This window comes from Macaca nemestrina, chromosome 2 (assembly GCF_043159975.1).
Source record: "Macaca nemestrina isolate mMacNem1 chromosome 2, mMacNem.hap1, whole genome shotgun sequence".
Taxonomy (NCBI): domain Eukaryota; kingdom Metazoa; phylum Chordata; class Mammalia; order Primates; family Cercopithecidae; genus Macaca; species Macaca nemestrina.
Window position 1 is genome coordinate 92,707,954 of NC_092126.1, and position 13,985 is coordinate 92,721,938.

The following is a 13,985-nucleotide window of genomic DNA, read 5'->3' on the forward strand; positions in this document are numbered from 1 at the left end:
AGTTCCCTGAATTCTGATGCATTAAGATGATTACTAGGCAGAATTATTTATTATAGATGTAAGAAAGAAAAAAAAAGTCCTTCATGAGCCCTAAAGTGTTGGGTAATTAAGGTATTACTTTAAGGAAACTTGTAAAGAATATAAAGAACTCTTCAACCTTCAGTTGCTTTTATATACACACGGAGAGAACACAGCTATTTCAGGAAATTCATATAGTTTACATTTAAAAAGTGGAAGTAGGGGATATGAGAGAGGCTTGAGATATTCAAGGAGTCAGGGAGAAGCCTCAATTAATAACTAGATAGTTGGATTTTTACCTTACATAGCACAGCAGTGAAGCGGGAAAGAAATATGTACAGCTTGATTTTATAGGGGAAAAAATGGAATTCTACAAAGGTCAGGGGCTGCCTCAGATTGAAAGATGGAACAGTGACAAGTGAGAAAGGGATGCTCCAGTCTCTTGCTGGATAGCTCTCTTCTCTCAGCCTGCAGTTCCCTCTACTACCAACCCGACTCAAGGACTTTATTTTGAAAATGGTTTGGAAAAACAGAAACTTCAGTCTGAACACTGTCATCTTTGTGTGGAGCAAATCTGCCCTTGACTCTGCTCTGGGAAGGCCTCCCATGATCTTCCATCTGCCAGGCCATCTACTAAGGTCTCGCAGCTCACAGCCCTTACCACCCTGTCCCCGCTTCTTCCTGAATGCACACTAAGCTCATTGCTGCCTTGGGATCTTGCACAAGGTATTGGCTCTGCCAGTAGCATTGTCCCCAGCTCTACTTGTCAACAAATCTCAGTCCAAATGTCATGGAAGAGAAAACTTTCCTGACCACCTACAGATAAAGGAGCCCCCCACTCGTTCTCATAATAACTTATTTGCCTTGTTCTAGTACTTTGTAGCACATGGCATTTCTTATTTGTTAAAGTATTTGTAGGCGTCCTTTCACAGAAATCTAAGTTCTTCAAGGGCAAGTTTGATTTCATTCACTTACTACTGTGACCTATGCCCAGAATGGTGTCAGCACTTAATATGTACCTAAATATTTATTGACTGACCAGAAAACCAAAAGACCCTAAAACTGAAATTTATTTTAATATTTTTATTCTAAAAAGAATCACAAAATTCAATTTCAGATTAAATAATATTTTAGTCTTAAAAAATTAACAAAGGAGGAAGATTTTTAAAGTTTTGTTGTATATCCAAAAATGCATTCCTGATTTCCAGATAGCTCATGCAAAATCATATGTAGTAATATTCAGTATTTCATAAAGGACCTTTAGCCAGTAGTACAAATTGGATTCCATTTGATCAGAAGCAGTTCTGATTCCCAAATCCCATTTTGAAAGATTCCTGAAAAGACCTTGAAGCCGCAAAGTTTATTTGAAAACATAGTTTAAAACTGCACAAATATAAATACGATTTTAATAATGTGAAAAAGGGAAGGCATGCTTCCAATAATAGTACAAAAATACTACCTTAATCTTGGTATGCAAATTAGAAGCCAACTCAGTAAATTAAACACATCAATATGATAAGAGGTTATTTTTATGATAGTAATTTTATTTCAAAGAGCAACGCAGGGAAATACTAAGATGAAGCCTTAATACCCAACAGAGTTGTGCTATGATACATATTATTTCACTAAATCACTGATACAGTATCACATAATATGCCAATAACTTTAAAATCCCCTCCCCCCCATTGCCATTCATTTACTATAGGTCACTTAATTTGAATTGGTATTAATTTAGTAAGTCAATGTAAACATTTAAACAATTTTTTTTCTTGTTATCTATTTCAGCCTGAAAATGAAATCCCAAGACTTTAAACATTTATGAGCATGATGAGGAAGCATCACAGAAGAATTATCTCAAAACAACATTTTCTGATTAGATTAGATATGCAATATTCATAGATATATAAAACATGTAGAAATGTCATTTCTAAATAGTTAAATGTTTGTTACAGTTTGTAAAAAGTTTAATAAATTAATCAGATTTTTTTTCAACCAATGTAAACAAATTTGGACAATGTAAATTGAAGAAAGTTTGGGTTAGATGATATATAGGGAAAAATGAAAGGAAGTTGGTAAAAACTTAGGTTTGCTGTATTTCCCTTAACTACTGGTAATGTAGTCCATCATGAACACATTTCTCACATGGTAGAATTCTTGTATGGTATCCGTGCAGAAATGCTATATATCTCAGTGAAAATGCCAAATGCTCAAATTTCTGAGCTGAGTGTGTGTATCCCTTAGTCTTTTTGTGTTATACCATTTCCCTTTCCAAGAAATCCAAAGACCACCATCCCTCCTCCTCCCCCTCCCCCAACGAATGATGCACATTTTATAGTTGAGCAAAGAACTGCCTAACTGTTGTTGTTACCATCTTAATATTATTTTGAGTGCAGGCTTCTAAAAGTATCTCATGGAGCTCATCAGGGTTTTTGCTGTGACATTCTGTAGCACTGCAAGTTAGTTTTATGGAGAAGGTCCTGAGAAAACAGTTCTGAGATTGGGACACTTGTCTCTAGACTGTGTTATTTTGGTATTTCTGCTGAGGTTGCAGGTAGTGGAAACTTCGTTCAAGGCAAAATACCACATGAGAGGTTGTTAAACCTCGCAGTTTAATTTTTTTTTTCTTTCCTCGTAACTGTTTAATGCCTCCCCACAATGGCCTTTGCTGTGTGTGTTATGTGTAGAATTCTGTCTTTGAGCTCATGGTATTGTGTAGGGGTACAGGGGTATATGGAGTGAGTAACAAAGCTGTTACTAATGTAAGACCATATGGTCTCACTGAGCTTTGCTCTCTCCCTTTCTGGTCTCCTCATAAAATAGCGGTTATGGGAAAAGACAGTGAGAGGATTTCAGAGTTGGTTCTGAGTGACCATGAAACCACCTCATCACTCCCTAAATATCAGTGTTTTTAGACCTGTTTATCAAGTCCAGTTTCTCAAGGGACATATAGCCCAAGCAGCTCAACTACCATACAAATAGGGCTGTATCAGAACAATGTTGTGATACCCCACACATTCGCTATGTGACATTTATGGAAATTAAGGCCTCATATCTACTTGGCTGTGTGATGATTTTGATGTGCCTGACATTACCCCAACCGCCTCACCTTATTTAGAATATCTAATTTATTAGTTTTTCTAGTTTTTCTAATTTATTCCCAAACTTTTAGGAAAAATTTTGAAATACATTATTAAGAATTTAGAGTCCAAACCTTTATGTGCTGAGGCAGTCAACATGATTTAGTTTAGTAGCATTTAGACACTTGGATTTGTTTAAGTTTTGGATCTGTTGTGCCTCAACTGGTTTTTAAAAAAGTGTTTAGATGTCTAAGTACCCAGATTCTTCAGAGGATTAGTTTGGTACTGGTAATACTGTACAAACCAGATGTGTGAATATCTGTAAAGTTCAGTGTGATAGCATGAAAACAATCTCAAGGATAGGATAAGAAAAGCAAATAGAAAAACTGTAACACAAAGTTCATAAAAATGCTCCCTTGTACAGATGCAAGGAACAATAGGCTAACCTATGAGACTTAATCATGCACTGTGTAAATTTACATTCAGTCAAGTTATCTTGCATGCTTTGGTTAATATTTGAGTAGGCAAATTTGCAAGTACTAATGCATGCAATATTTTTGTACCTGAGGTTATACATTTTGCTTTTAAAAAATTGCTTTTTTACAAACTTTATGCCAGAGTTTATCTATGAACACTCTTTAAAAATATATATATGTATGTATCTACTTCTTAGTTCAAAACAGTTTAATTTCAACCAGTTCTATAACTACTGAGATGATAGGGAAACTGTGGTAAAATGTGGATAGGGAATGAATTTGAAATTATTTTACAAGGTTGAAATCATAAGTGTGCATGTGTAATAATTTCTAAAATAAGAGAGTTCAAAAAGGATGGCATATAAAGTAAACCTTTAGAATACCCTGTTTCTAGAATGTTCTAGAAGTATCTCAAGATATAAAACAACAACCACCACTGTTACAACAACTAGCTTAAAGTACAGTCCAATCTTGGGGAACTGATTCAGGGCAAATGAGGAAGGGTCTCAGAATGACCAACTTGCTTTCTCTATATTCCCAAGCTCACAGACAAAGTTTATGATAAAGAGTTTGGAAGCTCTTATTATAAGTGGGACTACCTTCAACTGTGTTCAAGTCTCGCTTGTATGGCAAGATTATACCAGAAATATTTATCTATTCAAGCATTTAGACATGGGACCCATGTTCAATATAATAGTCTCTTAAAGAGAAGAATGAAGAAAGTGGCATGAAACTCTGAAAGTGAGTTTGTGAAACATAAGTGGACATTCCTACCCAGTTATGTTTCTTTACTTTCCTGTTCTAGTAGGAATCCAGATTGGCTGAGAAAGCACAGTGCATAGTATTCTATTAAAGTTTCCTGGTGGACAAGATCTGCCCATTTTTCAGGAGTCATGGGGAGTGAGTTTTGGAGGAAGTAAAGGGAATGAATCAGTATGATTGGCCCAGTGAGAGGGATCTTTATTCCTCCTCCTCTACCCTATCCCTCTGCCTCCTCCTCACCAGGAAGGTACAAGAGCATGTAGAAGTAGCCTACTAGAAATGGTTATATTTTGAAACTCAGCAATAATCACTGGCTTTCTCTGTATTTTCATTGAATCTACAGGCGAAGTCAGTCCCTGGAAGTCACCTCTATGTAACTGAATGGCCATTCTAGTAAGAATATGATCTAGGAGCTGTTAGGCTGTTATACATTAATACATGAGAAAGGAAACTCAAGGCCTTCTCAGAGTACCTCAGAAGGGAAATAAGGATACCCTCCCCTTTCAAACAGAAAGAGTAAATTAAATGACAATTTCATGCCCTGAAGATGAGATGCCAAAAATAGTTCTGCCAAAAAATAAAGTAGATGCACTTTTAAAAAACCAAACATTTACTGTATATGACTTATACAAAAAGACTGTTCTAAAGTCTTGCTACTTAGTTTTTGGTGGTGCTCTATTCCTATAAACTGTCACTCTTTATTTTTCTTTTCTTTTTTTTTTTTTTTTTTGAGACAGAGTCTCGCTGTGTCACCCAGGCTGGAGTGCAGTGGTGCAATCTCGGCTCACTGCAACCTTTGTCTCCCTGGTTCAAGCGATTCTCCTGCCTCAGCCTCCTGAGTAGCTGGTATTACAGGTGCATGCCACTATGCGTGACTAATTTTTGTGTTTTTAATAAAGTTGGCATTTCACCATGTTGGTCGGCTGCTCTTGACCTCAGATCTCGTGATCTGCCCGCCTTAGCCTCCCAAAGTGCTGGGATTACAGGTGTGAGCTACCACACCCAGCTTGTCACTCATGTTTTAATAATGGTTTTTACCTAATTTTATAAAAAATATTATTGAAAAATGCAACTCTTTTCCTCTTAGGCCATAATTCTGGACTTCTTGACAGCCTACAAAAAATCTTAGATCTGATGGATACTACATATACTGGAGAAAGTCCTACTAAAAATGCTCTGCAAGTTGCCAAATAATGGTGAGAATGGAAAATTGTTTAGTCTTCCCTAAAACAGCTCCTTGGAGTTTGTGTTCCAATAGCAAAATAAAACTTAGGCCACAAAATTTGCCACCATTTAGCAACAAATTAATTATTTGACATTTATACTAGTTTCAGGCTTTAAATTCAGGCTGCAAATTCAGTTGCTCCTCAAAGTATAGAATGGCATCACAGAACACTTCCAAAGTTTGTTTTGAATCCTTTGTTCAGAGGCTCCTCATGGACTATTCAAGCTGACTTTCTGGTCAAGGTACAGAGATGGTAGAAGGAAGGAGCAGGGAAGGAAAGGATGCTGTTCCATCAGGCATATTCAAGCAGGCCCTGCCACGGCTGGGAGGCTGGCCCCAAGAGTCCTTACCAGACTGGGTTTCTCGAATTCTACAACTCTCAGAATACCATTCTTGAAAGTATTGTTGAGCTTTACTTTGCTGCTGAGACTGCAGAGAAGCATGGGCTGAGACTGGGTGGTTGCCGCTACCCATGATGAGTGCCTGAATGCCTCTGCCTTCTGCTGACCAGCTGGAGCTCTCACCTGGCCAAAGTGAGCTTTGACAATGAATATCAAAACCTGACACTCCTCACAGCGGCCTCAGCTCTTTGTCTTTATAAACTAGAATAGGTTATAACATACGTAAGCCTCAAGGACTTGTGGTTTCTGTTAACTTGAGGCCCTCTCACAACCCAGGGACTTCAAATGTGACAGGAGAGGATTTTATTCCTGCACCTTGCATTCATTTTATAAGCACGTGTGCACATTTGCCCCTCAGTAGAAGCTTATTCCCTAGGCAATTAGACTGTTTTGACACCAATTCTGTGGAGTTTTTTTTTGTTGATGTCATTTTGTTTTATTTTTTGTGGGTAACTATAATCATGAGTGGAATGAGATATTACTAATCAAAGAACATAAAGAAAAAGTTAGGATTAGACTACTTTCGGGAAGGTTCTAGATGAAGGAAGGAGACCAGGTAAAGAAGAATGGGATAACTTACTAGACCTGACACTGGTAAAATTATATTCTGATTAGCATTTTGCAAACAGTGTTCCTAATTCTTTAAAAAGAATGTATCTTTCAAAATAATCATCAAGCCCCGAACACATACAAAACACTCTAGAGAACTAAGTGGAATTTAATCAATGAAAACACCACTGCTAATAGAAAATTCCCAATACTTGCTAAATGTTCAAAGAGCCAAAGAGGTATTGCATCTTTCATATGAAATCACTGGCATTCAGTGAGATTTGGTTTGAAAGTGTTGCTCTTCTATTACTTAGAATGCAAGAGGATGAACAGTGCAGGTTATTAGGAAACTAAAAAAACATAATTTTTAGGAAAAATGTTATTTATCACTCTTAAGAAATATTATTTAAAATATTTATGGTTTAAAAGGAATATTGGTGTGCAGGGCAGTTAGAAAGCCAGTAGAATATGACACTTAAGCAAGTTAATTTGAACTCAATATAAATCACGATATCATCAAACTTTTTTCCTGCAGAGAATGCATGCAGAGGCAGTACCTTGTGTCTTTCTTATGTTCATACAGTCCCAGAAAGCATGTGAATGAAAAGATCTGTTTGCCATATTTACGCCTTATGTCATCGTATCTGCTTTAAGAAAAACACTCCTTCAAAATCCTACACTATGAAAAACTATTTTCAGGAATTGTTTATTTGGTCCGTTGATCTAATGAGGCTGAGTTCTCAAATCCTTCACCCCCAAGTTAAAAATTGGAGCAACAAAACAAAACTCCAGCGAGGCATAAATAAGATATTAAAGTGCATATATACAATCCCAGAAAAGTTTAGATTGGGAACAGCAAAAATTTCTAGTGCAAAAACTGCTTTTGCCAGCAAAGCTCCCTCTCTGGAATCAAAGGGCTACAGTAAAAGTTAAAATTGGAACAGGTTTAAGCAATGCCTGTCTTTAGTCACAAGTTAATATATGTGCATGCACCAATGGCCCAAACTATGTTCAGTCTTGCAAAAGGAGACAGTTCAGAAACAGTCAGAATTTCCCAATCTGAGGCAGTGCTTTTTCCATGTTTCCCATGAACAAGTTCCTCAGATGTGTCATCAGCTGCAAGGGGAGACAAAAAACCCAAAGAATGTGTGTTGCAATATGCTTGCAACTTGTGGAAAGAGTATTCAACACACAGTTACTTTATCTTGGTTTGTCTTGAGTCTCTTAATTCTTCTATTGAGCCTGACTTTGACTCTATATACAACATTTTGTGCTTTTGGATCTGAACAGAGACTGGGCATTGTCCACAGGAATTAATTTCCTTGGGCTATATGACCATGGCCTTTTGAATATTTGATTTATCCTTTTGAAATTCATAATAAAATAGTTTTTCATTTTCAGTACAATCACACAGATCAGGGATTATTAGTACTGGTATTATTCTTTCTTCAAGGATCCAAGTTGAAAGCTCTTAAGAGGACATCCAGGTCACCAAGATTAGCCGCCTGGAACAGTTCTGGTTGGTCCATCAGAGAGAGTGCAATTCTGAGGGCAGCCCAGATATTCCCAGAGATTGCAGGATGAGGAACTTGCTGCTGATTCCTGCTCTTTCTTTGCAAACTGAGGGCAGTGAGAAAATTGCTGACCGCTTCTCTAAGAAGGTAGAAAAACATATTTTAAAATGTGTCACATTTCAGAGTTAGCAAATGTAAACAAAACAAAACAAAATTGGATTCAGTGATTTTAGTCTAAAATTTTAAATCATCTCTTAACGTGTTCTGGATGATCAAATGAACAACTTTCTAATTCTCTTATATTCTTTAGTGAGCAATCATTGTTAAATATAGTGAGGTCAGAAAGAAAAGAGAAAAGCAGGCTGGGCACGGTGGCTGAAGCCTGTAATCCCAGCACTTTGGGAGGCCAAGGCAGGTGGACCACTTGAGGTCAGGAGTTCAAGATCAGCCTGGCCAACATGGCAAAACCCTGTATCTACTAAAAATACAAAAAATAGCCAGGTGTAGTGGCATGCGCCTGTAATCCCAGCTACAAGGGAGGCTGAGGCAGGAGAATCACTTGAACCCAGGAGACAGAGGTTGCAGTGAGTTGAGATCATACCACTGCCCTCTAGCCTAGGCAACAGAGCGAGACTGTCTCAAAAAAAAAAAAAAGAAAGAAAACATTTTATTTTAGGAATGTCAGGTGGGAGAGAAAGAATAATAGCAAAACCATGCAAATTCATTAATGCATTCTATTTTCCCCTGCTCTAGGAATGATTTGAACACTTAATCCATTTGCAGATTTGATTTCTATAACTAGGTTTAAGAGGAAGAATATAGCCCTACTTAAAAACAAAGTGGTCTAATTTTTCCCATTTAGATGTAAGCAACACAGCTAGAGTAGATTGAGTTTATTATTGGGCACCTGTCTTGAATCCCAGTTATTTAGCAGTAGACAAATTTCTTGTTTTTTTTTTTTTTTTCCAAGGCTTACTTTCCCTGAGTGTGTAATAGGGATAATCAAAGACATTTAAAAACTTCGTGAGGTGCAGTTGAATCAATCTATGTGAAAGCTCTTATCACCAAGTAAGATCAATAGTCCTCAAAGTGTGCTCTGGAGAAGCTTGGGAATCAATGAGGTCAAAATTATTTTTATGATAAAACTAAGATGTTATTTGACCTTTTTGCTTTCATTTTTTCACATGCTTACAGTGGAATTTTCCAGAGACTACATGGTGCATGATATCCCAACAGAGTGACTGCAGAAGCAGGTGTGAGAGTGTGTCTTCCAGTAAGCAAGATATTAAAGAAACTTGCAAAAATGTGAAATAATGTCACTCTTCCCACTAAACTGTTTTTGTTTTAGAAAATAATCATTTTTTTAAATAAAAAATGTTATTATAACATGTAGTAAGTTTTATTCTTTCTAAATGAATCTTTAAAAATGTTTTCAGTTTAATTTCTAATATGGTAAATATTGATAGATATAACCCACATAAACAAAAGTCCTTTTAGGTTCTCAATAATTGCTAAAAGTGTAGAGGGGTCCTGAGAACACCGAGTCTGAGACAAGCCGAGTTAGATGCTGTCTCAAGTCCTTCTAGCTCTTCTAACCCACTAGTCCACTCTGCTGCTCAGGTGCCAGGTGTACCTGCTGGGTCTGCCCTCTTCAGTACCCCCATTTCACCCCAACCTTGTAGAGTATATCTGACAAACTGTTCCTTCCGAAGAATAATCATGCCACTTTAACTTGCACCCACTTTACTGTTCTCAAAAACTTTTCATATACTTGATCTCATTTAATCCTGCAAGGTAGGTATTAAGCATATGGTAAGAAACTTTGAAAATGAGGCTGGATTTCTAATTCTAATGCACATAATCCAGGGATTTGCTCATCTATATTGTTAGATCTGCCTGAAAATAAAAGGTAAGTGAGAAATGGTCATGGTGTATGTAGCAACCTGGATAATGGAATGGAGTGGGTGTTCTAATCACCCCTTCTTCTGGTTTTCTTGTAATCAAGCAAGAGAGGGAGATTTATAAATGGATGGACATAGGGAGCCTAATTGAGGGGCCCTTTTTGCCCCCGCTTCACAGGATGGCAGCTCTACTGATGTCTCCCAGTGTTCTCTCATAGACCCAGACCTGCAAGAACTCGAGGGAAAGGAAGATCTTGAAAGCTTCTAATTCACTGGCTGCTTCCAGCCCTAAGTGTGTGGTAATGGTTTCAGAGGGATTTGGAGAGAAACAGAACAGTCGAACTTACTCACCTCATCAAATGACTCCAGTTTTATTTTCCCCCCATAAAGAGAGTCTAAACCTGTTCCCCTGCTTGTGAACTCAGAGTCCTTTTGGGGGACTCAGAAGAGTGTACATGTATATGTGTGAATAGTTTTCAAATGTTTCACACATGTATGTATAATTTTCAGTCATTTGTGTATATTGTCATGATTAATTAAAAAGCCCATTCATTTAAAAGCATCACGTTATAGCTTTCCCTCATTATACTCATACTAAAACTATTACTATCAAGGGGGATGAAATTTTCAGCAAAAGGAGTCCTCATTTTTGAAAAGGTTAAGACTCATTGGCCTAAGCTGTAGTCTGGAGCTCTATTGACAAAAGTGTAACAGTTTGAGCTACAGCCAAGTTTCACACCAACAATTTCCTCTCCTTATTTTAATGGTATATGGTGCCAGGGTAGTGCTTGCTTTTGACTCTTTAAAGAAAATGTGATGACAAGCAGCAAGTGTTCCAGCTACATACACTGACACTTGCAGTTCTTGAGGGAGCGGTCCCAAGCCTTTTGTGAATTTGAAAGTACTTACACCAGCTCCTTGTTTCCTTTTGAGCCCTTTCTCTATTGAGAGTTGTTATTTCCTAAGTATGCACTTATACCTCAAGCTATACTTCTTTTCAGAATTAAGATTTATGTCTCTCTCTTGCCAGGCGGAGTGGCTCACACCTGTAATCCCAACACTTGGGGAGGCTGAGGCAGGCAGATCACTTGAGGTCAGGATTTCGAGACAAGTCTGGCCAACCTGGTGAAACCCTGTGTCTACTAAAAATACAAAAGTTAGCCAGGCATGGTGGTGGGTGCCTATAATCCCAGCTACTCGGGAAGCCGAGGCAGGAGAATTGCTTGAATCTGGGAGGTGGAGGTTGCAGTGAGCCGAGATCGTGCCACTGCACTCCAGCCTGGGTGACAGCGAGCCTCCATCTCAATTTAAAAAAAAATTTCTTTTTTACATCTCACTTGATGGTTTTTTTTTTTTTCCACGAAAAAGCACAAAATTTTTACCACTTCTCAGATTTCCCACATCTGGCATGACAATAAAAGACCCACAAAACTTAGTCGTTATGTTCCAAAGTAGCCAACTGAGTAGCGTTGCCAGATTTAGCAAATAAAAATACAGAATGCATAGTTAAATGTGAACTTCAGATAAACATTCCTTGGTATCCATGGGGATTGGTTTCACGAACCCCTGAGAATACCAAAATCTGAGAATGCTCAGGTCCCTTGTATAAAATAGCATAGTATTTGCATATAACCTGCACACACCTCCCATATACTTTAAATCATCTCCAGATTACTTATAACTACTAAAATGTAAATGTTATGTATTTGTCATACTATATTATTTTTTAAAAAATATATATTTAATAATTTTTTAAAAAATGTATTCAATCCACAGTTGGTTAAACCCACAGATGTGAAGCCCATGGATATAGTAGGCCAATTGTACAGGAATATCCCATGAAATATTTGGAAATACTTATACTAAAAACTTATTTGTTGTTTATCTGAAATTCAAATTTAAGTGGGCATTCTGTGTTTCATCTGGCAACCCTAAAATTAACTTGTTTCAGTATGGGAGACTTTCTGCTTGAGGATTTAAAATTTACACCTTCATGGAGGTGGCCATTTTTGCCTGTCATGAGCCTTCATGGGTTCCTGCAAATAGTAACTCTGCTGAATTTTGTATCTGTGAACGCCAAGAAAGTATTTTATTGGCCACTCAAGTATTGTTTTCTAACCCTAAGACGTAAACTCATCTAGGAGCTTTATAAAAGCCTCTTTTAATGGAAATATATAAATATATATAGTATATATATAGTATGTAATATTTATATATTATATTCCTTTCGTAAGAACAGTTATAACAATTATATGTTATATATATGTATTTTCTTTTTTTACATCTCCCTTGTTCTAAAAAAATGGAATCTAAGGTGTCTTATAAAATACATATACATAACATATCTAGAAGAAAGTGAATGAAAGAGGTAAATAGGAAATCTGGTTGGGAAATTAAGATGAAACCAGGAATGAAGTTAGGATACAAAACAGAGATCCGCAGGGCTTGGACAGCTGATGTGTAGGGGGCTGGCACAGAGTCAGCTCTGGGCTTTTGCACAGCTGATGTAAACAAGGCCTCTGCAGTGGCACATTTCACAGTGTCCATAAAATAAAGCAAGCCGCTTCATAAGGAGTCATTCAGCTCTTCCTGGTTTTGATCTGAGAAAATCCTCTTGACACAGTTAATCCAGTGACTAACGCTCCTTGTAAGAGTTTTTTTGTATAGTGCAACAACTATTTTCTAGGATCTCAACGTTTGCCAGTGGCAAAATGCACCAATGCAGTTCACAAGCAGTAATTCTTCAGATGTCAAAAGAGTGAAATCTAGTTATATAGTTCTCTGATGACTTACTAAATAAATAGTAGTAATAAGGATGATGTTGGCAAAAATAATAATCATCATAATAAATGCCTGCTAGGCATTGAGCATCTGCTCTGTGCTAGGCAATTACATTTAACCTGTACGATAATCCTGCAAAATAATCATTACCTCTTTCTCTCTCTTTTTTTAACAAATGAAGAAATTGAGGCTAAAAATTATATACCAGTCACGAAACCGGTACGTGGCAGAGCTGTGATTTTAACCCAGACTTGTCTGATTAAAGCCTGGCTCTTTCAGAGAATGGGAAAGGGCTTACATTTTTTGTGGGTTTCTAAACTAACATTTAGTTCTTTTTCCAATTATGAAAGTAATACCTGTTTATCTAGAAAATAGAAAAAAATGGGAAAAGAAAGAAGAAAAAAGATTACCCATACTTTCATTATCGGAAAGAAATAAAGGTCATTTGTAGGTCCTGGTAATGGGGAAAAGATAGAGGAGGCAGACCTTAATGACGAAGGATGAGAATGAGAAAGGCATTTTAAACTACAAACCCAGTTTTGTTTTTTCTTTTTCTCCCAACTAACTTGATTGGTATATTAGGTTTAGAAAACCTGGATTCTTGGTTTTGCTTTGCTAAACACTGGTTCTGGGACTTTCTGAAGTCCTTTTGCCAGGTCCCCTTGCCCACACCCCCAAGGCTCTTTTTTCCTTACGTGGAAAATGAAAGATCGATGGGTAGTATTTCTCGAAGAGTTACCCATGGGAGTGTTGAAAACCCTGATAACTTGTCCTACTCCAGGCCAACTGAATCAAAATCTCAGGGGCCAGGGGTTGGGAATCTGCATTTCCCAAGACACGGAGCTGACTGCTGCTCTCTAAAGATTGAGAAGCAGAGCAGCACAGGGCTCCTGCTCAAACAGGCCTTGGGATCTGAAGGCTCTGCATTCACCCTTAACGGCAGGAGGAGGAATACCAAGGCAGGCATTTTTACTTGGAAACAACCTTTGAGGTTATTCAACCTCAGTCCTGGGCATGGCCTTCATCCTTGGCCTGTTGCTATACTTCACCTGTAGGCGCCCAGGTTGATGCAGCTTATTCCCAGGTTGTATCTGGACCGGATGAATCCTGGCTGAATCTCCAGTGCTCGCGTATAGGCCTCCACGGCTTCCTCGCTGCGGTCTCCATTCGCCAAGGTCGCCCCAAGACGGTTCCATAGTGAATAGTCCTGATGACAAAATCAGAACTTTCTAACAACCCAGTACAAGGCACAATGACAGACATTCCTGTATTTCTCCGCAG

General features: G+C 37.8%; 1 protein-coding gene across 24 annotated transcripts in view; it reads right to left on the reverse strand.

Annotated features, from left to right (window-relative positions):
- Positions 1–1,086: 1,086 nt before the first annotated feature.
- Positions 1,087–13,985, reverse strand: part of LOC105489960 (peroxisomal biogenesis factor 5 like) — a 250,128-nt gene continuing 237,229 nt past the window's right edge. For all 24 annotated transcript variants that reach the window (XM_024795422.2, XM_024795420.2, XM_024795418.2 and 21 more), the window contains 2 exons: positions 13,754–13,911; positions 1,087–8,161 (listed from right to left, as the gene is read on the reverse strand). In XM_024795422.2, coding sequence (XP_024651190.1) covers positions 7,957–8,161; positions 13,754–13,911 — 363 coding nt within the window. In that variant the 3' untranslated portion in view covers positions 1,087–7,956. The remainder of the gene's footprint in view (positions 8,162–13,753; positions 13,912–13,985) is intronic.